General features: G+C 40.1%; 1 protein-coding gene and 1 long non-coding RNA gene across 2 annotated transcripts; one reads left to right on the forward strand and one right to left on the reverse strand.

The window, feature by feature from the left end:
* Positions 1 to 786: 786 nt before the first annotated feature.
* Positions 787 to 13,037, reverse strand: LOC131105618 (uncharacterized protein C18orf19 homolog B-like). The gene is made up of 4 exons (XM_058053954.1): positions 12,916 to 13,037; positions 7,344 to 7,788; positions 7,147 to 7,258; positions 787 to 4,697 (listed from the first exon to the last, which is right to left on the reverse strand). Exons 2-4 carry the CDS (start codon positions 7,760 to 7,762, stop codon positions 4,386 to 4,388), a joined length of 843 nt encoding a protein of 280 aa, XP_057909937.1. The 5' UTR covers positions 7,763 to 7,788; positions 12,916 to 13,037; the 3' UTR covers positions 787 to 4,385.
* A 4,606-nt stretch (positions 13,038 to 17,643) lies between these two features.
* On the forward strand, positions 17,644 to 23,370 carry LOC131105311 (uncharacterized). The gene is made up of 3 exons (XR_009119915.1): positions 17,644 to 18,558; positions 20,337 to 20,402; positions 20,572 to 23,370. It is a non-coding gene; the product is annotated as an uncharacterized LOC131105311 (long non-coding RNA).
* Positions 23,371 to 25,785: the final 2,415 nt, after the last annotated feature.

Genomic DNA, 25,785 nt, shown 5'->3' on the forward strand with positions numbered 1-25,785 from the left:
CCGCATACTTTGGTACGTGACAAAATTTTAATTTTAATTTTAATTTTAATTTTAATTTTAATTTTAATTTAATTTAATTTAATTAATTTTAGTAGGAAGGAGTAGGAAGAAGCAAAGCTTATTAAATCCTACCCCTCCATCTGGAACTTTTACAATCACTGTTACATTTGTTCACTTCCTGCTTTCCTAATATAATTTCAGTTATTTTAAAATTTTAATTTAAATTTAAATCGGGAAGCAGGAAGTGAACAAATTTAAATGTAAATTTAAATAAAAAAATAACTGAAATTATATTAGGAAAGCAGGAAGTGAACAAATGTAACAGTTAGTGATTGTAAAAGTACCAGATGGAGGGGTAGGATTTAATAAGCTTTGCTTCTTCCTACTCCTTTTGGACATGTGGAACTGTGAACTGATTATGGGATGCACTCAATTGGAATCTGATGCATGTTCAAATGAAATAAAACCATTACCATTACCATTACCATTACCATTACCATTAACTCATAAGAACCTGCATGCCTTTGGAGGAAACCCCCAGACAAGACTCAAGTCCACCAGAGTGGTCCAGGTTGAAAATAAAACAAGTATTGTCCTTCGTAAAGAAACATAATAAACATGAGACACTTTCTAGTGACTTGCCTGTTTATTCATCTGTAGCTCCACTTCAACAGAACGTTTGCATCTATTTCAAGATGTTTGTTGATGGGGTTCTACACATCAGTCACAATTTGTGAATTAGGGATGAGATATGGCCTAAAATCTGTATTGCAATATTCATGCAACATAAAGGACAATTTATTACAAACAAGCATTAAAGTCAATTCAAAGATCAACGTTTAAAAAGAGGACCCGTTATGCTCATTTTCGACCCTTTCTATTGAGTTGTGGACTTTCTAGATCTTCCAGAGTTTGCACCTATTCCAGCTGAATTTCCTAAGTGGTCTCTTTTCATTTATTCCACCCACTGCCTGCCTCCCGGCACGCCCACTCCTCTGTGACCGGTGACACTCCGGAGTACTGCCAAATGTCCCTTGTGTTCCAGACATCGGTGAACTTGTAATTTGCATGCATGCACACTTTATAATGCTACACGAACAACCACTTACACAAAATAAAAATCTTCCACAAGAGTGCAGCAGATGGGCTGGCGTATCCTGGCACGCCCATATGAGGTCCGGCTCTCTGTGACATCACAGGCATCCATGGTTGGAAAAAACCTGCTGAAACGGAGCCATCCCAAACTTCTTTCAGGGCTCACTTCCAAAGGCACAAACCTCATTATCTGAAACGTTGGCATGGTTTAACACGAGAACATTCTAACTACATTTATAGGTCAGAAAATTGGAAAAAGCATCATAGATCCCCTTTAAGAACACTGCCTTTAAAATGCAAATTCCTGGCAAAAATGTGGACGGAAAGAGACTGACTTCACATTGACCCAAAAAATGTCAAAATCCCAGTGGCTGTTTTTCATGACACAGGACCGTCCTCAGTGCCGAGTGCAGTCCAGTAACCATCAGACACCATCTGCCATCAAAGCTTTGAAGAAGACAGGTGTCCGTCAGTGCCACAAAATTGGCTGTTTGGAATTTGCCAGGGAGCGCCAAACATTGCAAGTTTTATTCTCGAATGAGAAAAAGTGTAACCTTGATGGTCCTGATGTTTTCCACATCACACAGTAGAGTGGGCGCCTTCAATGGTACAATGGAACTTCTGGTTGTGCGTGGGCGTCAAATGGCACCCATCTAGTATGTGGAGATGTTGCAGGGGGCATCCCTTATGACTTATAATGACCGGCTTTTTCAACAGTCAACGCTGAACTTCACATAGGACTTCTTCCAGAGGAATAAGCTCACTCTTTTGGACCATCCTGGTCTTCCCCTCATGAAAATCCAATGGAGAACATTTGGGGATGGATGGCAAGAGAAGTTTACAAAAATAGACATCAGTTGCAGACAGTGGATGCCCTCCGTGAAGCCATCAACATTCCCACTAGCCTCCTGGAAACCTGGAAATCAGCCATTTTTCACCCGATTAACAAGAACGGCACATTAGGGCACCATTTCTCACTCCTTTTTTCAACATTTTATTTCTATTTTAGCAGGGTTTCAGAGGTTGGTCTCTAACTTTTGAGCCGATTTCATTTAATGCTTGTTTGCAATAAATCGTTTCCTGTAAACATTTTTTCTCTCACTCCCATTTCTTCTTTTTGCACTTTGTAGGCCTACATAGAACAGTCGTAAGATCCAACAGTGAAACATGTACATCTTGCAAATTTGGAACAGTATCAGGATTTAAATAATAATAATAAGCATCTCAGAAAGCTCCCAGGTTACACTGGTAACTGATAACTGGTGTCTGCTGAGGCATCTTCTTGGATCACGTCCGGTTTTCAGACATGTACGCTTGCAACAGTGACAGTAGTTGATTTATTATTCTTTTTCTAGACACTTGCTCATCTAACACGGCTCCAGGTAGACTTGTGTTAGTATGCCAAGCATACATTTTTTATTTCACCACTCTGCTATTCATAGGCCTCCCGTTTCTGTTCTCCGTCATAGCAATAGTCATTTAAGAGCAGCTCAGCACCGCAAAGAACATGATGTCGGTAGTCGGTCATCAAATTGAATTATCTCATTAGTGTGATAGAATGGAAACCAAATTTACATATTTACGTATACTGTTGATATTGCCCATTTCTAACATGAATGAGTGCTGCTTGACAAGACGATCATGATTAGATGATCTCCTTCTATTAACCCTTAGATGCATAAGTGGGTCAAAAATGACCCGGTCAGGTTGTTTTCTTGAAATATCTTAGTAATGAAAATTTTTTATCATTTCATATTCCAGGTATTCCTCAAAAAACAAGTTTTTGATATCATGCCATTCACATTTTTAACTTATCTTTTATACATTTTATGAAATTTTAGTTTTTGTGTTACTACCCCAACCTTCCATAAGTGGGTCAAAAATGACCCGGTCAGGTTGTTTTCTTGAAATATCTTCGTCATGAAATTTTTTCATCATTTCATATTCCAGGCATTCCTAAAAAAAACATGTTTTTGATATCATGCCATTCACATTTTTAACTTTTTTTTTTATACATTTTAAGAAATTTTGGTTTTTGTGTTACTAACCCAACCTTCCATAAGTGGGTCAAAAATGACCCGGTCAGGTTGTTTTCTTGAAATATCTTCGTAATGAAATTTTTTCATCATTTCATATTCCAGGTATTCCTCAAAAAACAAGTTTTTGATATCATGCCATTCACATTTTTAACTTATCTTTTATCAATTTTAAGAAATTTTAGTTTTTGTGTTACTACCCCAATCTTCCATAAGTGGGTCAAAAATGACCTGGTCAGGTTGTTTTCTTGAAATATCTTAGTAATGAAAATTTTTTATCATTTCATATTCCAGGTATTCCTCAAAAAACATGTTTTTGATATAATGCCGTTCACATTTTTAACTTTTTTTTTATACATTTTAAGAAATTTTGGTTTGTGTGTTACTAACCCAACCTTCCATAAGTGGGTCAAAAATGACCCGGTCAGGTTGTTTTCTTGAAATATATTTGTAATGAAAAATTAAATAATTAAAAAAAGTTATCATTTCATATGCCAGGTATTTCTCAAAAATCATATTTTTGATATCATGCTGTTTACATTTACCACATTTACACTTACCTTTATGCAATACACAATGGATCCTCACATTTTCTTTTTCAAAGATAAAAAAAAAGTGAAAAATGAAGATGTTTCTAACATGAAATCATTCTTGTGTTGTCCTAAATATAATACTAAATATCATACAAGTGATTACTCCTAACCAAAATGGCAAAATTGGCATAAAAACACATTGATTCTGGTATGGGTAATTTTTGAGCCACTTATGGAAGAGTGTAGGGTCCAGTCCCTTGGGCATCTAAGGGTTAAATACATTAGATGGTCGCCCCGCTGTCATAAATTAGCTTTGGCCAACAGATAAAAATACATTAGAAAAACTGATATTCTGATTTCTACAGTACAAAAAGACAGCAGGTGATAGCCAGCCTTTAGAAAGGCTTGATGTTGAGGAAGTACATGCTGTTGTATAATCATTAGCTTCACGTTGGACTAGCATCGTGTTGTGTTTCCTGAACTTCACCTAACTTTATACATTGTTCATTTAGCAAAGAGCTAAAGTCGGGGAGCTCCAGGGAAGCTGTGGTCTACAATTACAGTGTACTTTGCGTGGCACGACTGTGTGTGGATTAGCGCATAAATTGAATACAAAAGAGCCAGATGGCGGTGGAATTTCAGGACCAAGTTACATGCGCCTTAGAGGTGCTCCCAAATCACTCATCTTTTCATTTATTGAGGCATCGCCTGCAATATTTACTCATTTGTCCTTCCTAAAAAATGCCTTTCCCTCTGATACCCTGTCTTTGGTTTCCTGGAGCTTCTCAGACAGCTTGTCCTTAGTTTCTTCCATTTTCTCAGAGAAGCGCCCTTTGGTTTCTTCCATTTTCTCTGAAAGCCTCTCCTTTGTCTCCTCCATTTTTTCCGACAGTTTCTCCTTTGTCTCCTCCATCTTGTCCTGGATGTAGTCTTTGACCGGTGGCGGGGTGGATAGGTACCCGTGCTTCCGAAGGTACTGGACGGACAGAGATGTGCCGCCCAAAGTAACCGTATACCTGGCAGGCGTGGCAATCTGTAGGACAAAGACAGGCTGGTCAATGCATGAACACCAAATTGCTCATGATCACGAATCCACTTGAATCCACTTAGAAAGGTCATCCAAGTCCTGCATTACTTACAGACCCTGCAATGTTGCATTTTAGAAGTGCAAGCAGAAAATTTAGGTCTGTGCACTTACATCAACTTGCAAATTTGTAAAAAAAAAAAAAAAAAAAAAATTATATATATATATATATATATATATACACATATACACACACACACACACAGATTCATCTTCTGTATTGACCCCAGGGGTCAATACTGGGGCCAAAACTGTTCAACTTGTACATCAATGATATCTCCAAAGTTACGAAAAACTTAAAGCTGGTATTATTTGCGGATGATACCACTGCTTTTTGTTCCGGAGGGAGTACAGACCAAATCATTAGAAAGGTCAGAGAAGAAATGGTCACACTAAAAAGATGGTTTGATGATAATAGATTGTCCTTGAACCTAAATAAAACTAAAATCATGCTGTTTGGTAACAGCAGAAAGGACACGCACCAGCAAATACAAATAGACGGTGTGGACATTGAAAGGGTGAAGGAAAATACATTTCTGGGGATCACAATAGATGAAAATATGAGCTGGAAACCTCATATTACAAATATACAACATAAGGTGGCCAGAAATATTTCAGTATTGAACAAAGCAAAATTTGTTCTCAATCAGAATCCATCCATCAGGACCACATCATCTGCAAATAGAGACAGATCCTAAGTCCCCCAAACTGGCTTATTGATGGGTCCCAACGGGTCCCCAGTGTTGTCAACAAAACAAACCAGAAACACTCGTATATTCCCATAGCTGCTTTCTTTACTCGTATGGCTTCATTTCCTACACCACATACTAGTCTTCTTTTCAACAAACTATTCCTGTTTGAACATCATTTGGCTAAATAAGCAGCGCATGATGAAATGTACGTCACATCTGAATGAAGGGACAGAAAAAATAGTTACCGCCTGTCATAGGTAAAATATGATTATTATTTTAGTTATGCACGCCGGGTTGCCAACCTGAAAATAAACTGTATTAAAGTTCTCCAATGAGTCATTTCATTTTGTAAGAGTAGCTCCCACAAGGAAAAAAAACCTTGGTGAGCCCTAATATAGCAGCAGTACAGTTAAACATTTAGAATGCATCTACCCTATTTTCCGGACTATAAGTCGCTCCGCAGTATAAGTCGCACAAGGCCAGAAATGCATAATTAAGTGGAAAAAAACATACATAAGTCGCACTGGAGTATAAGTTGCATTTTTTGCAGGTAAATTATTTTCCAAACTACTTGACCAAAACAAACATTACGTCCTCTTGGACGGCAAGTTCTAACAATAAAAGAATAGAGAACAGGTTGAATCAGGGGTGGGCAAACTTTTTGACTGGCGGGCCGCATTCATTTAACAAAATTGACGGGGGGGCCAGACTCGATATTTTACACGTAACAGTCCAGCTGGAATTATTGTATCTGTAAAAGTGTCATGCAATCTGCTATATGTGCACTTTGAGATCATTTATTTGATGTAAAGTGCGTTATAAATTTATAATAATAAATGTATTATTATTTATATTGATATTATTTGTTATTATTATTATTATTATTATTATGTGCCTGTGTCCCTTTTTTCAGGAGCACTTTGTAAACAACAGACCACATCAAATAACGAAATTATTGTATCTGTAAAAGTGTTATGCAATCTGCTATATGTGCACTTTGAAATCATTTATTTGATGTAAAGTGCGTTATAAATTTATAATAATAAGAATAAATTTATTATTTAATATTATTAGTATTATTATTATTATTATTATTATTATTATTATTATGTGCTTGTGTCCCTTTTTTCACTTTGTAAACAACAGGCCGCATCAAATAACAAAATTGATAAAACCGCCAAACCATGAAAATGTCGTCTCAAGCCATGATGCCAGCTTGTATGTTGACTTTAAATGAAATACTTTGGAAAGAACGGGCGGGCCGTATTCAAACACTTGGCGGGCCGGATGTGGCCCCCGGCCCGTAGTTTGCCCACCCCTGGGTTGAATAGATGTAAGATATGCTAATGCTAATGCTAAATGCTTATTCAGCTACACAAAAAATAAATATGAACAGAAAAGGGGTCCGGTTGTAACATAAACAGTTTTTTTTTCGCTCTGGAGTATAAGTCGCAGGAACAGCCAACCTATGAAAAAAAGTGTGACTTATAGTCCGGAAAATACGGTATATGATCCCTATTGGTAGCAATATCAGCCGATTTCACTCGTACATAATCAGTATCTGCTGAATAAAACCCTGATCGGAACGTCCCTAATTTGTGGTTCCCAAATGTATTTATTTCATGTATTTTCTATGCTGTTTAGTAAGCGTAGATGGAAAACAAGGCCAATGCTAACTTGGTAGTGAAACGTGTGCATGAAATGACCTTGTACATGGCGTAAGCAGTCAGAGCGTAACCACTGGATGACTCTTTCAAAAGTCCAACAAGTGATTCTGGTACACCAATCATCTCCAGGAACGGCACCACATTTACGCCTCTGAGACGGGAAAAAAAAAAACACAAAAAAAAGGGAATTATTGTGAGTAGTTGTAATTGTGAGAAACAAAGTCGTGATGTCTTACTTCATTGCAGCATAGTAGAAGGTTCCAAACCAGACAGAGGATGTGAGGAGATGCACAGGGATCAACACCTTCCCGTACTGTTTGAAGGTCTTCTTAAATCTCTGAACAAGACCGATGGACTTGTCCTGCAATGGGTCCACCTCTTCCGCCGCCTCTCGTTGATCTGACGGCGTTTGAGGTGAAGAGCTGGAGTGCGTTTCCCCACCGGAAGGCTGGTGTTTGGGCTGATGCGCTGCCATGCTCAACGGCGACGTGGAGAACCGGTGCCAGACCACGTGACGTGGGGGAGGCAGGCGGACGAGGGGGCAGCCGCACCGTGGCTGCGGTGGGTCCTGGACAGCAACACTCGCCAGTAATCGCTGCATCACCGGCGCCCTTTGCAGGGTGCCACGGGTGAGGATGCACTGCATTAACGTCATCTTCTCCCTTGCCACCTTAGGCAACACTGTGGACGGAGAGCAAAAAAATAAAAAAATTATTTAGTAGTAATTACTGCCTTCCTGAGCAGGGGGGACCTGACGGGCACCGCAGGATGACAGCAAAGTGTCATAAAAAATGGTTTCTTGCTCCCAACTCCCTTGACATCATCAACCAGCTCCTCCTCCCTCACCTTTTTCAGCTCCATCCTTACCCCACCAGGTGCAACCCTGCATGGGGCTCAACTGTGACCCCTGAATGGAGCCACCAATGCCCTGGTTGTATCAGAACAAGTATTTATCATCACTTCATCATCTTCATCATCACTTTGACATCATGAGACCGGGGGGAAAAGGGTGTGCCATAGCAATGGGGGAATTTTTTTTTAATTTTTTTAAATATTCCGCAAAAAAAACTTACAATATATTGGCTAAGGCCAGGGGTGCCCAAAGTGAGGCCCGTGGCACATTCTAAATATATAATTTAACAAAAGAAGTAAACCTCAAAACAGCACAAATCCCAAGCTATTAATTTAAAAAATGAATTCAAAATATTACAAAAAACAATCCAGTGAGAAAAACTCACAAGAATTTTTTTTTATTATGTAATAATTATTTAATTAAGGTGGCAATATTCTAAGAAAAAATAACATCATTATAGTCCATGTCACTGGAACGCCACTCCTCACACCTTGTGAAAAAACGCTTCTTGGAATTGTATAACATCTCTAAACTTGGACCCATGGCCTAGGGCAGGGGTCTCAAACTCAATTTAACTGGGGGCCACTGGAGCTAGGGTCTGGGCGAGGCTGGGGTCAGGTTTTCCAAAAAAAAAAAAAAAAAAAATACGCATTTATTAAAAACAGAAAAATATACAAACTTTTTCAGTGCTTTGGTTCGGATTTTCTACAATAAAAGCTATTATAAAACATTCCACTGTTCTCAAATATCTTAATTTTTATTTTTCTACACAAAATAAGATGAAAAATAAATAAACAAATCAAGAATAAAGAAAATCAATCAGTAATAAATGAATAAATATAATAATAATAATAATAATAATAAAACGGCAAACAATAATAACTTGAGAAACCACATATAGTTGGTGGGTAGACAAATTATCTTTTTCAGATTAAAATGAATAAAGCATTATTAGAGCCCTGTAAACATGACAAAACACGACTATAGTCACATTTATACTCTTTTTATTTACAACATATTGCGCAACTGCAGGGTCTTGAGACACATGCTAACTCGCAAACTAGAGAGCTAGCGACCTAAACGGTAGCCTTCAAGTTATTTCCTTTAAACTTAAATAGCCAAAAACTTACCACTTCCACACGGATAGGGAGGATAACTATTAACAGTTATTTAACCTTGAACATGAACATTAATCAAACGTAATCATTTTTTCTGGGTACATGATACCATACAGCATCCATATCAAACCTGCGCGGGCCACACTAACATTAAACTTTCATATCAAGGCGGGGGCCTAAACTAGCGTCTTGCGGGCCATATTTGGCCCACGGGCCGCGTGTTTCAGACCCCTGGCCTAGGGTGTCCAACAAAGAACTCCAGATGATCATCCATGCATTAGCAGGCACCACTTTTGAAGTGGTATGCCGGCCACAACCTGCTGATGGTCCCTGGTGCGTTGCTTTGCAGGCGAGGTGACAAATCCTTGAAAGCAGTGGCACCACATCTTTGGAATGACCTCCACCTCAAAGCACACTTATCCAACATGGCCGTTCTTGACGCCTAACCTACTCACGGTGAGAAAGTGCACTGTGGGTTTCTACTGTACTTTACCTTTTATTAATTCTATTACACTTTGAATTATCTTTTTATTATTACTATCATGTTTTTATTTATGGTATCTTCTCTACTATTTTATTGTGTCATGCTTTAATTGTCTGTTGTATCTTTATTAGTTGCTAATCCTTGAGCTGAACTAATGATACCAATGAGACTCAGGGAACTTTCAACCTCCATGAAAGCATTATTTCGTTTTATTTTTCCAAAACCCCTAATACTCAACAGCTTAAGTAAAAGCTGTGGTTTTCTGTTAGTTAAATAATTGTTGTTTTTTTAAGCTGGCTGAAACTACCTTTTTTTTTTAAACTACCTTTTAAAAAACATTTATAATATATAATTTTATTTCAATTTCATCTTTGTTTGCCTGCTTTATTCACACCAGTTAAACTCCCTCTAGAAGTGTGCAGTCAGATTGCATAGAGCATATATAGCCACATAACCACCATTTACACTATGTACTATGTCCATTTAAGACATATAGTATATATAGCCCTAAACATAACCACCATTTACACTATGTACTATGTCCATTTAAGACATATAGTATATATAGCCCTAAACATAACCACCACTTACACTATTCACTGTGTCCATTTAAGAAACAAAACGCTTGATTATCTAAATAACTCAACCAATTGGTCCTGCATTATTTAGTTATATGTTTTATTTTTTCTTGTCTGTTATTTCTCTTTAAACAAGCAAAAATATGTTTTGCTTTGATTACTTGACAAAAATTTCACATGTGGCTCCTTTTATGGTGATCAGCCTTTGAACAAAGTTTAGATTAGATTTGATTAGATATCCCTTTATTCGTCCCTCAGTGGGGAAATTTACATTGCACAGCAGCAAAGAGGACAGAATTAGTTAAATAGTAAAAAAATAAACAATATAAACAACCTAAAAGTATTAACACATTTTACCCAGGTTTATATACAAATACAGTTTAGAGCATAATATGAAATATATGAATATATTGCTAGTAAATTAAATGTGAAATATGACGCATTAAGAATATTGCACTTAGAACCTTCAGACAAACATTACCTCAAATGACTTAAATATGGATTTAAAGCAGCGATTCTTAACCATAGGGCCGCGGCCCAAACTTGGGCCTCAAGCTCCACCTATAGGGCCGCAAAAAACTTTTGCACCAGTGGGCCACGAGGACCGTGGGACTGCGTAGTACAGGGGTGCACACACTTTTTCAGCCTGAGAGCTACTTAGGACATGACCGAGTCAAAATGATCTACCACCTACTAAAAATGCAATACACATTTCTTTGACACACGCATCACCGCGCATGCGCATACAACTGCGCTAAGTACTGCAAAATAGTGGTGGGCAAAACTGTTTGTTTCAGTGAACCGGATTATTCCGGTTCATTCAGTAAAAAGATCTGTTCATTTCGGTCGTGATCGCCCCCTGTGCATAGACCCGGTCAGCCGTGTTGAGTCGGTCCGTTCACTCATGTTCACGTTCGTTCCGACAACAGCGCAACAGCTACTGACCGACAACTCGTCGGTCATGAAAGAACGGCCAATGAGTGTCGGTCAATGTCTCGGTCTCAGTCTTTCAGTCAGCTAACCCCACCCACAGAGCTAGGCGCGACGATAGGATGAGACAGGCAAGCACGCAGATAGTTGCTAGCTGCTATGCTCCTGTATGTTATCCATGAGATGCTCAGTAACCGTGCAGCTTCCGACCAGATGGTGGCGGTAATGTGTCAGTCAGTTGTTTATCAAGCTCACAGAAGATCAGAAGAAGACATTCAACTACAACTAGCAATGGATACATTTTTAAAACGAAACAATGAAGACAAAAGTGGTGCCAGTCCCCCATAAAAGACTAATTTTTTACAAATGTATGGCTTTGTAAATGGAGGAAGCCAGGCAAAGCCACGAGCCCAGTATGTGGAGTGTGGTCTGACGCTATCTAACGAAGCATTAAAGCCCTCACAACTACAACGGCACCTTGAGACCAAGCATCTGACACTCGTGAGAAAGCCGGTGGAATATTAAAAAAAAAAAAACAGTTGTAGCTTATTAAACATGGACGGTTCAACGATTTGATTGTTGCTCAAAATATAAAGAGCAACATCTGGTTCTGCCATGCAAAAATGAAGACTGATGAAGCAATTGTTAATATATTAAATATGTAAATATTAATTTGCTGAGAAGGATAATGTCTTATCTGAATGTATTTATTTTATCACTACCTTTTTTTGATTGATTTTACTGTGATTGGCTGGCGACCAGTCCCGGGTGTACCCCGCCTCTCGCCCCAAGACAGCTGATATAGGCTCCAGCACTCCCTGCGACCCTTGTGAGGAAAAAACGGTAGAAAATGAATGAATGAATGATTGATTTTATTAATTTTTATTCCAACTACCTTTTTTGTTAAAAGTAAAATCTATTTTTGGTCTTTTTTTATTAACAAGTCTGACTTGAGCTTTTATATTTATTCTTGCTTTATTTGGTTCATTAACTCTTGATTAATTGATTTTATTAATTTTTATTCCAACTACCTTTTTTGTTAAAAGTAAAATCTACTATTAGTCTTTTTTATTAACAAGCCTGACTTTTATATTTATTCTTGCTTTATTTGTTTCATTAGCAAAAGTTAAGATAGGTTTAATAAAAAATTTTGTGATGATCTATTATGTTTTAGTTTGTTAAATTGCGAGTGGATTCGATTTAATACTGACAAAATTAAAACAAATTAATGAGATCAATTAAATCTATACAGTGTTAATATTTAATGGGCCAAGGGGCCACTCTGCACTGGAAAAAAACGGGCCTCAACGTCAAAAAGGTTAAGAACCCCCGATTTCAATTATGAAGAGCCGGTATAAGAAGTATCGATCATCACATCATAGGAAGCACCGCTAATGGTATTATAAATCCGATCTTACGAAGCCACATGCTTCCTGCCAGCCAACACAGCCCGATGACGTGATCACAACCACATCCAAGTCAAATATGATCACCGTTCTAGCTTCCTATTCACTGACTGGCCGGGCTTACTGAGCTGACATCAACTTCTCATGTATTCACATGGGCGCCATAACAAAGTTGACATTGGTCTGCTCGTCTTTGCAGAACGTGCGGCGTTCGGCTTCAGTTTAGCCATAAAGCTCGTCAACTGAAGTATTCCAAAGTCTTTACCGTCGCTGTCGTGTAATCGTATTTTACTAAGCCAAATGTCACACTGCTGCCAACTTTTGACTTTCGGCTCCTGGTTAGCTGCTAGCTAGCCGCTAACGTCCAGGTGACCGCAGCATGTTAACATGAATGTATCGCTAATAAAACGCACTTTATTCATAATTAGAGTTCACTTACGGTTGCTGTTAAGCGTTGAAGGACGTGAAACTGGCTAATATTGAGGCCTGGGTGCCATGTCGACCTGTATAGACACGATGTCGGTCAAGCAGCACATTTGTGTTGTACATACCCTACCGCAGTGCAGCTTGGGTATTGTAGTGCTATTCACGCCGTGCATGTTTTTTTTTATTCTACGTGCAAAGAAATAGGTTGTAATCAAGACAGGTTTATAAACTTCCTTACAGTAATTTCCTTACTGTAATTATTAGTATTAGTATTTTTTAATACTGTGCTTTACTATTCCTGCTAAGGACAATGTTTTCAAGCGAACACAGAGATACTTTTTCTCGGAAACATTTGCAGTGTGCATCGTCACTACTCGGTTCTTTTCGTTTTATTTCGGCAGTCAATGACTGCAAAAATTACGCTGATATAAACAGGAAGTTACGGCCTGACCTGCAGCATTTCCGGGTTGACATGCTGTTTAAAATAAATAAATAAAAACATTTTGGTCACGCCTTATAGAACTATAGATTATACAAACAAAATAAGGTAAATCCAGGCGGGTCAACAAAACAGATCATTAAATTACAATAATACAAATAAACATGTAAATATATGACCAGGAAGAATTTATACAAGGATGGTTATGAAAATCAGCGTTTGTAGACATCCTTGTTTAGTTGTGTTGTGATAGGCTGCACGAGTGGTTAGCACGCAGGCCTCATAGCTAGGAGACCCAAGTTCAATTCCACCCTTGTGGAATGCGTGCGTTAACTGTCAGTATTCTTCAACTCCAAACCGTAGTAAGGGGTGACCTGACCTCGGCAGAGAAGGAACACGTCACCTGCTGCTTCCAGTCAACTTTATTTCAACTCAGCATAGCAACGAGGCATAGCACACACCCAACCCAGCACTTCCTGGTTCACAGGTCATACACGATCCGCCCCACAGAGCTGGCCAAGCAAATGCCTGCAACACTACCCCCACTCCGGATGATGATTAGAACCTTAACATCGGTCCAGGACACTTTAACAATTCCCCGCAACGAGCCTCATAAGCTAGAATAACCATATCTTATCTATAATAGGGAGTGTAAAATATATCGCTTTTACATACATGGTAGTGCATCTTCAAAGGAAGAAACCAAACAATTCAAATACACTTTAAATGTTGTGACTTTACCACGCTTTTTTTTTTTTCGATCGGCCTACAGCCCTCCTCAGGCTACATCCTTCAGGTGGACCGGCGAACCCAGTCCCCAAGTCGGCTGGGCGACCTGCGGGCCCTCTGGCCCCTTCGTGGCGGCGTGGAGGTTGCACAAGGCTGTCCGGCCTGATGATTGAGAGGACGCTGGGTCCCCATCTCTTTCGTATGGACTGGAGATCGGCTGCCGTCCAGCACCGCCGGTGACGATGATTCCGGGTCGGAGCTTAGGGCAGCCCCCCTGCTAACGGTTCCTCGCAGTCTGAGTTTCCTACAGGTTGAGGGGACCATGATCAGGGGCTGTGGCGTTGGAGTCCGGCAAAGCGGGCGACACCTCCAACGGCGACCAGGCATCAGCGTCCTTATGCGCCCAGGTGTTGTCCAATGGTGTTCGGGAATTATAGGGCTTCAGCTTGTCGTGATGCACCACTTTGGCTGCCGTCTTTGGACATTTCTTGATCCAGTAGACCATGTCGTCTAGCACGCCCACCACAAAGTATGGGTCCTCATAGGAGGGTAAAAATTTCCCCACTTTATTTCTCACTCTCTTGGTCCCCTTTATCAGATACCAAACCGCATCAGCGATTTTGTATTGGGCTTGGCAGATTATCTTGTCGTACTGCCGTTTAGCTTGCTTGACAGATCTCCCAAGCGCTTCCCGAGCCAGTTGGTAAGCAAGCTCCAAGCGCTCCCTGAGTTGCACTACATACTTTGGAGGAGTGTTAACATTCTCGCTGTCTGAGGGCAATCCAACAACCAAATCAATTGGTTCAGTTATTTCTCTTCCAAGGAGCATCATTTTTGGGGTGAGGCCCGTGGAACTGTGGCGGGTGGCTCGGTATGCCATGACTGCATAGGGAATCATCAAGTCCCAGTCCCAATGGCAGCGCTCCGCAGTGGCGGTTGATGTTTTTTGAAACGCTCTACTTGACCATCTGACTGGGAATGAAACAACGTTGTGCGTGTCTTGTCAATTCCCAGCAGTTCACACATCTTCTGGAATACCGCTGACTCGAAGTTGGTTCCCTGGTCACTGTGCAGGCTGTGAGGAGCACTGTACCTACACACCCATTCAGCCGTGATACGCTCGGCAACAGTTATTGCTTGCTCATCAGGTAGAGGGTAGGCCTCCACCCACTTACTGAAGTAATCTTGTACTTACCAGTATGTAGCGGTTGTGGCGTTCTCTCTCAGCTGGCACAAGTACAGCTGGCACAAGTACAGCACCACACAGTGACATCGTCCTTCATGTTTTACCAGTAAAACCTGGCCTGGAGCCTGGCGAGTGTCTTCTCCACCCCAAAATGCCCTCCGACAGGTCCGTCATTTACTTGCCCCATTTGGCGTTGCCGAATGCGTGGGGTAACAGAATCTGGGGGTGGAACTCCCTCCCCTCGGGGGAATAATACTTCTGCATTACGACGCCTTCTTTCAGGTATAGTCTCTTCCATTGCGCCCAATAGGCCTTGGTGGGCGAGCTGAGGTGAGCTAATATCTCGACCGACGGTGGCCGCTCGCTTCCCCCTCCCAACCACTGTGTCACTGGGGCAACATGGAAGTCTGTCTTTTGTGCGTCTACCAAATTGCTCTGGGATCCAACCGCGAAACAGGGTGTCATCTTGCAGCTCACTCACATGGCGGACACTTGGGCCTGCCTGGTCATAATCGTTGTTGCAAGGAGGACGACACGGCGATGTGGTGTTTGTTTGGGGGGACTGTTGGTCATCGTTGTCTTCTACAACCCCCACTATAGGAACCACATCGTTAATAGCCACCCTTAAGCTAAACTGCATGGCCTTATCCTGATTTTTGTCAACGACACAGGGTTCACGGATGTTACAAGGACAAGACCCCTGGCAGGGCCTTCTCCAGAGAGCGTCTGCATTTTGGTGGTGCTTACCTGGGCGATGTAGCACCCGGAAGTCATACTCCACTAGCTTCTCTAACCACCGCGCAAGCTGGCCTTCAGGTTCTCTAAACATCGTTAGCCAACGCAAGCTGCTATTGTCCGTCCGGACCGTCAAGGGTCGCCCCAGCAAATATTGCCGGAAATGGGAAGTGAACTCCACTACAGCCAGAAGCTGACATCTAGTAGCGCAATAGTTCTGCTAGTGGGAGATAACCTTCTACTTCCGTAGGCTAAGACCCTCTCCTCGCCCCCCTGAACTTGGGAGAGGCCTGCCCCGATCCCCCAATCGCTAGCGTCAGTATCCAGGAGCATTTCGCCGTTGTCGAGGGGGTAGCCCAGAATTGGTGCTGAGACTAAACGCCCCTTGACAGTCAGTGGTCCAATTAAACTGTGCATACTTTTTGGTTACTTCGTGGAGTGGGTGAGCCACCGTTGCAAAATCCTCAACAAAACGCCGGTAGTATGATGCCAGACCAATAAACTGGTGCACCTCGGAGACATTTTGGGCGTGGGCCATTCCACCATCTTTTGGATTTTTTGAGGGTCTGTAGCAATGCCTTCAGCAGAAACGATGTGACCTAACTAAGCCACCTCCTGCCGGAAAAGGTAACATTTGAAAGGCTTCAGCTTAAAGTTAGCCTGGCGCAGCCTGATGAACACCTGACGCAACCGTTCCAACATTTCAGGGCAGTCCTTTCCCAGCACAATGACATCATCCAAGTAGACCAAACAGGTCTCCCACTGCAACCCGGCCAACACCCAGTCCATCAGTCGCTGGAATGTTGCAGGCGCATTGCAGGGGCTGAACGGCATCACATTCCATTCAAAGAGCCCACCCCTTGTGCAAAAAGCTACTGCTTTGTGAGCCCTCAGAGTCATCTCCTCCTGCCAATACCCAGATCTTAAATCAAGGGTACTAAAGTACTTGGCCGTGGACAGTGTGTCTAGGATGTCCTGAATGCGGGGTAAGGGATAGGCGTCCCTGGGGTCAGTCGTATATCGTGTTGCACCAAGTTAGCACGGCCTACATCATCTGGCCCTCCAGAAAACACGTCCCCATGGGTCAGCAACAAACGGTCGGGCTCGGACAGTGTTGCGCAACTCTCAGAGTACAAAGGTTTGTAGATGACGCTGTACTTTGGGAGTGCTGGCGTTACCAGACTCAGTACAGGTTCTCGACTCCTCGCCGGCTGAATGATTCCCGCCACCTCCCCTCTTCTTAAGCTGAGTGGCGCATTACCTGTGTTAAAAACCCTCATAGGTACGGTAGCAGAGTGTTGCGGCTGGACAACAACATCAGCAACCAAGACCCGATGTTTTTCAACAAAACTTTTAGTCGGACTTGACATCACGTCTTCCAGCATCTGCTGTTCTCTGTGTAACGGATGCACTTTATTATTTATTTTCTAAATGTGTGAATTTATTATTATTTAGTTATTGTGTGAATTTTATCTCAATGAGTTATTTAGATTTCTTATCTTGTTTACTCCATTTTCATTGCTGTCTTTGGATGTGTGTTTATTTTATCCTTTCACTTCTGCTCCTCCCGGGCTTCCGTAGTTGGCCCAGCTCTGGTAGCACTTCCTCTCTTTGCCACACAACATGGTTGGCATTGACGAGGGTAAGTTCAGTCAAAGAGCTGCAGACAAAATGTGTTGTTTAGTTTAAGATTTGGTCATCTGTGTTGTGTATATTGTTTTTATGTTTAATATATTTGTCATTTCAAGTGGTTTTATGTTATTTTGATCGTTGGTTTTAGTTAAAAGGGCTTCTTTTCATTTACACTTCTGGCGGGATTTGCGTTACATTAGGCCCGTGGGGTTTTTGTTACAATGTGTTATTTATGTTCCGTCTGTGTAGGGTGCAGAAGTGGAGGGAAAAGAACTTTATTTTCATTTTTTTTGTCCATCAGGTATGTGTTTTCCATTTTTGTAATCATAATACTTTTTCACGTCCACACTTTTTCACCAATCGCTCCTTCCGCTTCTCTCCCCCACTCCGTTACTTATGTTGGCCACTAGTCGGCAGTGTTGTGAAACATTGTAAATATAAAATCTGTGTTTTGTTTACCATTAAAACAAGTACTTCCTCTCTTTGCCACACAACGTGGTTGGCATTGACGAGGGGTGCAGAAGTGGAGGAAAAAGAACTTTATTTTCATTCTTTTGTCCATCAGAAACCTAACAAAGACCGTTACATCTGCAAAGCATAATTTGCGCAACTTGGTACTTTCATTCCATGTTCTACTGGAGACTGTGCAGTATCTCCATGAGGCCACCAGAGGAAGCGGAGAAAGTCAACATGCTTAACTGAGACACGAACTTGATGAAACATGGCTTGGATGTCTGCCATTACTGCCACAGGTTATTGCCGAAATCGAAGGAGGACTCCAATGAGAGACCTTGTAAGATCAGGACCCTGCAAGAGCTGGCTGTTTAAAGATGTTCCTTTAAGATGTTCCAGCAGTTTACCTTTTCTTGGATGATGGACACCGTGATGGGGGATGTACCAAAGCTTTCCATCACTTTGTCTCATTTGGTCATCAGGTACCCTTTCTGCATATCCTTCACTGATCATGTCATTCAGGAAAGTGACATATTCCTCCTTAACCCTTAGAATGAAAATGACCCGGTCAGGTTGTTTTCTTGAAATATCTTCGTAATGAAAAAATTTTATCATTTCATATTCCAGGTGTTCCTCAAAAAACATGTTTTGATATTATGCCATTCACATTTCTTAACTTATCTTTTATACATTTTAAGAAATTTTTGTTCTTGTGTTACTACCCCAACCTTCCATAAGTGGGTCAAAAATGACCCGGTCAGGTTGTTTTCTTGAAATATCTTTGTAATTAATTTTTTTTTATCATTTCATATTCCAGGTATTCCTCAAAAAATTGTTTTTGATATCATGCCATTCACATTTTTAACTTACCTTTTATACATTTTAAGAAAATGTTGTTTTTGTGTTACTACCCCAACCTTCCATTAGTGGGTCAAAAATGACCCGGTCAGGTTGTTTTTTTGAAATATCTTCATAATGAATTTTTTTTTATTGTTTCATATTCCAGGTATTTCTCAAAAAACATGTTTTTGATATCATGCAATTCACATTTTTAACTTACCTTTTATTCATTTTAAGAAATTTTAGTTTTTGTGTTACTACCCCAACCTTCCATAAGTGGGTCAAAAATGACCCGGTCAGGTTGTTTTCTTGAAATATCTTCGTAATGAATTTTTTAATCATTTCATATTCCAGGCATTCCTCAAAAAACATGTTTTTGATATCATGCCATTCACATTTTTAACTTTTCTTTTATTAATTTTAAGAAATTTTAGTTTTTGTGTTACTACCCCAACCTTCCATAAGTGGGTCAAAAATGACCCGGTCAGGTTGTTTTCTTGAAATATCTTAGTAATGATTTTTTTTTTCATTTCATATTGCAGGTATTCCTAAAAAAAACATGTTTTTGATATCATACCATTCACATTTTTAACTTACCTTTTATACATTTTAAGAAATTTGTGTTCCTACCCCAACCTTCCATAAGTGGGTCAAAAATGACCCCCATGTATTTTCTATGGAATCCAATAGGAACCTTTGATTCTTATCAACTTTAGCTGTCAGGAATAAATTAACTGTAGACCACACAGACTATATCAGAAGTGTCACCCCTCAGGAAGATTATTTTACACATAAAGTGCTAATACATGTAAGTATTATCTTCATATAATATTGTGTACATGTCTTTCATGACTGTTAGTATTATCAAGAAATGAGCCTACTTTATAACTAGCTGACACTAGCTGGCTAACATTACTATATGTATTGTTGGCCATTGCTCTTTTGTTTCCTCATCCATGCCTCGGCTGCTAGATACACAGCTGAAATGGTCCTACAGGTGCTGGATGATGGAGAGGCAGTAACGGGGTTGGACTCTGAGTCAGAAATGTCTGAAGACTTTTGTCCAGGTGGCAAACCAAGTATGGCCTAAAGATGTTCTGGGTGTGTGATGCACGCATCCCCTATGCAACACACAATGGATCCACACATTTTCTATTGTTGTATGGCGTCATTTTCTTTTTCACATATGTAAAAAAGTGAAAAATTAAGGTGTTTCTAACATGAAATCATTCTTGTGTGGTCCTAAATATAATACTAAATATCATACAAGTGATTATTCCTAACCAAAATGGCAAAATTAGCATAAAAACGCATTGATGCTAGTATGGGTCATTTTTGACCCACTTATGGAAGAGTTAGAGTCCAGTCACTCTGGCATCTAAGGGTTAAAATGTCCATTTTTATTGAACTTTCTTTTCAGGCTCTGGAGGCGCTGTTCTGCAACGTAGCGATTATTTGGCATCATGGGATTTTTCCTGTCTGAAAGGTAAGTTGATGCAATAGTGGTCTTCTATTGTTCATAAGATCCATGAACTTGATGTCTTCTCTGGATATTTCAATCCTCTCCTCTGATGATTTCTCATTAAAGTCATGGTTGTATTGTTTAACCAGCATTTCTTGAAGATGTTCAACAGAGATTCGGTTTGTTGTTCCAGTAGGACAGACACTTCTACTGTCAGATCCACCACGCAGTGGACCATTAACGACCCAACCAATCCTGGTCCTGACTGCATAGGGTCCTTCATCCTGGCTGTTTGTCAGCTCCCAAGGCTCCATTACCTTTGGGGCATCTGTACCTATAAGTATATCGACGTCTTCAGATAAAACCATTGATCCACATCCTTTTGTCGTGGGACATTTACTGCATAGTCCTTTGAGTTAGGGGCCATCCATAATTTTCAACATTTTCACGAGTGTACAAACCGTACGAGGGGGGGAGGGGGTTAAGACATCAACGTACGCTTTTTTGAAAACCAGAAAATGTCGATGTCTGTATGTTTGAACCGCGGGACGCAGTCAAATTTTAGCGTGAATAGACTGGTCCCCTTTCGTCGTATGCTAGCGCGAGAGCGTACCAGTCCACGCGATACTCCACATAGCTCTGCGTGCTTTGCATTCCAACACAACAATCAGACAATGGCCGACCCCGGTGATTTCGATTACCTATTTTCGTTCATCAAAAAGAGAATTACTGCCATTCATCGCTCACCGAGCAATGCATACGAACAATACATCAATGTTTACTGCTTTATGCGTTCGGAAAGAAAGCGGAAGGACGCTGTAGCGGCTGGCCAGGTGGCTTGGAAAGGTTCCAAATCGAAGGAATCGAGCAGGGCGGATTTGTTCCGATGTGCCGTTGCGAAAATGGAGAAGATCAAAACTAAACCGACCATCCTGAATCTATTCGCCAGCTCTGTGTTTATTTTCTATATTTGGGCATGGACCTGGCTGTGATTGCCATTTTCTGAATGACTCTGTGGTGGTGAATTTGACTTTGTGGACGGTGCAGTAACAATCAATGTGATTTTCACTTCCTGTGATACACTGACTAGACTATAGGTGTGATTTTAAGCCTTTTCAAAACAGTTGTGGCATCTTTATTGCATACTTCGCATAGAGTTGAGTTCAAGGGTTGTGTCCATCATTTCAAAGAAGATTTTATCTCCTCAGGCTTTTGGAAACCAGGGGCAACCTGCTACTTGAGTAATCATGTGTGTATACAAGAAGTATTCCCTTGTTTAAAAAATCCTGTGGAAAACGGTTGTTGCATCAGGACTTTTCTACATGTATCATTTGATAGAAAGAACAATACAAAAAGACCAAATTTGTAATACATTTGTATTTTCTTGAAAGAAAAATACAAAAAAGAGGCATTTGATATAATTTTTTATCTTGTTCGTGTTCAATACAATGTTGATGGGCAGTGACTGATTGACCAGAGTCCCAAAATACAGCCAGAGAACACTATTGGACATTCGAATTTCATGGCTGTATTGGGTCAGTTGGTCATGGACCTATCAACATTTTTCATTTGGGATTGTACTCTTTTTAGGGGGGGAGGGGGGTTGCTCAAAAGAGTACTCTTTGTACTCATGTGAAAATGTTGAAAATTATGGATGGCCCCTTAGAACATCAGGTAACTCAGTGAAATCATTCCTATCCATACCAGACACTTCAAGTCCTGACAAAACCTGAGTATTTACTATCTTACTTTGGCCCATTGTTGTCAGCAGAATACTTGCTCTTTTACCTCTCAAGTTCAATTTCCTTGCCAGAGTATCTGTGCAAAATGAGCCTGAGCTTCCTGGATCCAAAAGAGCATATATTTGCACACTTTTATTTTTTTTCTGCCTCTTGACCTTGACTGCAACAATAGAAAAGAAAGAATGATCTTCACAACCGGCCCCAATATGGCCACAGGTCTGAGACAGTTTAGCAGAAACCCTTGAGAGTTCACAGTATTTGGATTTTGTGGTGAGGATGTGCCTATATCCTGTCGCTGTATGTGAAGGACCCCCGGGTGCTTTTGGTGACAAACATTACAATCCAAACGACTCCTACAGTCTTTGCTTGTGTGGCCTGGCTTCAGGCAACCAAAACAAACACCCTTTTGTTTTAGAGAATTCATCTTATCCTGGTGTGCTTTCACTTTAAACTCTGGGCACTTGTCCAATGAATGACTGCTGACAATGCGCAAAAGGTACTTTGCCTTTAGTTATTGTATGTTGAGATGCACCTCCATCTTGTACTTCAGTGACATTAGTGGCAAAACTGCTTTCCTTTTTCCTTTGTTTTGTGTGATTAGCATTGGAAGCCTTGGAGTCTTGAATGTTACCCAAAAGTGGATCAGAGACTATTTTGACTTGTCTTTCAATAAAGGTAACAAGATCAGTGAATACTGCTCTTTGACCACGTCGCTCTAGCAAATCACAAGCAACATTCCATTCCATTTTTCCCGTAATTTGTATGGAAGTTTAAGAATGATGTTCCTCATGTTAGTCCTCATAAGTCCAGCTCTTTCATATGCACAATTTGTTCTGTCAGATTTGAGCATCCTCTAAGAAAAAGGGAGAATGACTGTAGTTCTTTAACATCCTCACTTTTAAAAGGTGTCCAGTTAAGAATCGTTTCCATATAAGCAGGAAAAGTGCTGACAACTTTTCACTAGGTCTCTTGGCTGCCCCCTGGTGTATTGTTCAAGGAAGTGCCAATGATCGTTCCAATTAGCTCAGGGGTCTCAAACTCAATTTACTTGGGGGCCACTGGAGCTAGGGTCTGGGCGAGACTGGGCCGCATCAGGTTTTCCAAATAAAAAAATAAAAAAAACAAACGCATTTATTAAAAACAGAAAACTGAATAAACTTAAATATAACTAAAGCTCTGATAAAACATTCCACTGTTCTCAAATTTCTTACTTTTTATTTTTCTACACAAAATAAGATGAAAAATAAATAAACAAATCAAGAATAAAGAAAATCAATCAATCAGTAATAAATAAATAAATAAATATAATAATAATAATAAAACGGTAAATAATAAAAACTTAAGAAACCACATATAGTTGGTGGGTAGACAAATTATTTTTTTCAGATTAAAATGAACAAAGCATTATTAGAGCCCTGTAGACATGACAAAACACGACTATAGTCACATTTATACTCTTTTTATTTACAACATATTGCGCAACTGCAGGGTCTTGAGACACATGCTAACTCGCAAACTAGAGAGCTAGCGACCTAAACGGTAGCCTTCAAGTTATTTCCTTTAAACTTAAATAGCCAAAAACTTACCACTTCCACACAGATAGGGAGGATAACTATTAAGTTATTTAACCTTTAACATGAACATGAATCAAACGTAATAATTATTTCTGGGTACATGATACCATACAGCATCCATATCAAACTTGCGCGGGCCGCACTAACATTAAACTTTCATATGTGGCCTCAAACTAGTGTCCTGCAGGCCACATTTGGGTCGCGGGCCGCGTGTTTGAGTCTTCTCCTCCACTCCATTTTCAAAGGCTCTAATAAAAGACTTGTATTGAAAAGGGTCTCCATCAAACACTGGGATATTTCTACATGGAAGGACAGAGGATAGATTTTCACAGGAGTGAAGTGATGTCATTTTGTGTTTGCATTATGGTGGTAATGTCAGTTGGATGATTTTCCATCCAGGCTTGAGTTTGAGTTTCATTCCTTCTTTGTGCAGCTTGAGTTGGAACCTCAGCATTAATTAACATTTCATTCATTTGTGTTTGTGACCTTTGATTGGATCTAACAACCTGTGGTTGAGATACAGAATAAGGCACCAAAACGTTGTCCATTGCATCCTTTTTATTTGTAAGGAATGTGTCGGCATCTGGGTTTAGTTTGCTTTTGCTTTGACGGTTCCTTTCAAAATAAGAGTTCATGCCATCGGATCGATTTGAACCAAGATTTCCAAGACCTGAAGCTTTGCACTTGTTGCTGCCAATTCCGTTTCCGTCCTTTTGCTTCCTTAACTGTTCCTCCTGAGCTTCAATTAGATGTTTCCTTTCCACGCTCCATTAGTACTGCTTCATCCGCTTCAGCTTTTATGTGTGCAGATGTTGTGGAAGAAATACATGATACCTGTGAATGCTTGGAAGACTTTCATAGACTTTGACTTTGATATGTTAGAAGCACTCCAAATTGTCCATAGGTATGAATGTGAGTGTGAATGGTTGTTTGTCTATATGTGCCCTGTGATTGGCTGGCCACCAGTCCAGGGTGTACCCCGCCTCTCGCCCGAAGTGGTAGAAAATGAATGAATGAATGAATGTTAGAAGCAATGTCTTCAGGACTTTGCAGCTTCATCTTCTGGTAAAGGTAAATCCATGAAAGATTCATGCACGTCATGGTCGCGCGTCTTGATAACAACCGATAAATTTACAAAGTTCAGAATGAACTGTTTTGACATTTTCGTTTGATTTTTACCATATACCTTTTGGCTTGTCTACATTTGACCCTCCTTTTGTTTTGACACATTTTTATGTAAAAGATGTCCACTTAATATTCTTTGTTGTTGGTATTTCAACATCGTTCTGAGACACGATATTAACATCAGACATCTTTAACCCTCCTCTTGTGTTAGGGTCGGCACCGACCCGTTTTACATTTTAATGCATAAAAAGAATCACATAACATTTGTTTATTGCATCAAGGCTTTTTGACTTTGTCAGGAAACTCTATTTCAACAAAATAAAACCCAAACAATCATTTTTACTACATTTTAAAATGGTCTGGTTGAAATTATGACCACTGTATTGTTAGGGTCGGTTTGGACCCGGTTATAATAATATGACTATAAAGCAATATTTTGAGCCAAAACTGAAATCATAAGTGTCCAATTAGCCAACACAATGACAACCAGCTCCTCTTCTCATCATGTAAGCTTCAGGGGATTCTCATTTTGACCGCTTTTCCAGTATACCAGCAGAAAAACAAGGTCCAGACATGTGAGGTGAATTCACTCATTTGACTGATGGCTGATTTCACATTTACAATTTGGATCATGGAAAGAATGGCAAGAAGTACAGTGAACCAAGATCTGGACCTGTTCTGCTTTTTCATTTCACTTTATACTAAAGTTCTGTTGCTGAAAACAATCACTTTTTCTACCTTTTCTTGACATGAATATATATGGGTCAAAATTCACCCCAACACCATAGATGTTTCTTTAGTCATTAATACTAAAATGAGAAAATAAATACAACTAATTGATTTAAGAGATATGTTCTATAGCCCTCAGTAATAGCCAGGTAACAAAAGAACCTTCAATTTATGAATATGATTCTTTTGAGGTTCATTTGACCATTTTTGGAAATAGAAATGGAGGGGTATAGTGAC

The sequence above is a fragment of the Doryrhamphus excisus genome, chromosome 17, assembly GCF_030265055.1.
Source record: "Doryrhamphus excisus isolate RoL2022-K1 chromosome 17, RoL_Dexc_1.0, whole genome shotgun sequence".
Classification (NCBI taxonomy): Eukaryota; Metazoa; Chordata; class Actinopteri; order Syngnathiformes; family Syngnathidae; genus Doryrhamphus; species Doryrhamphus excisus.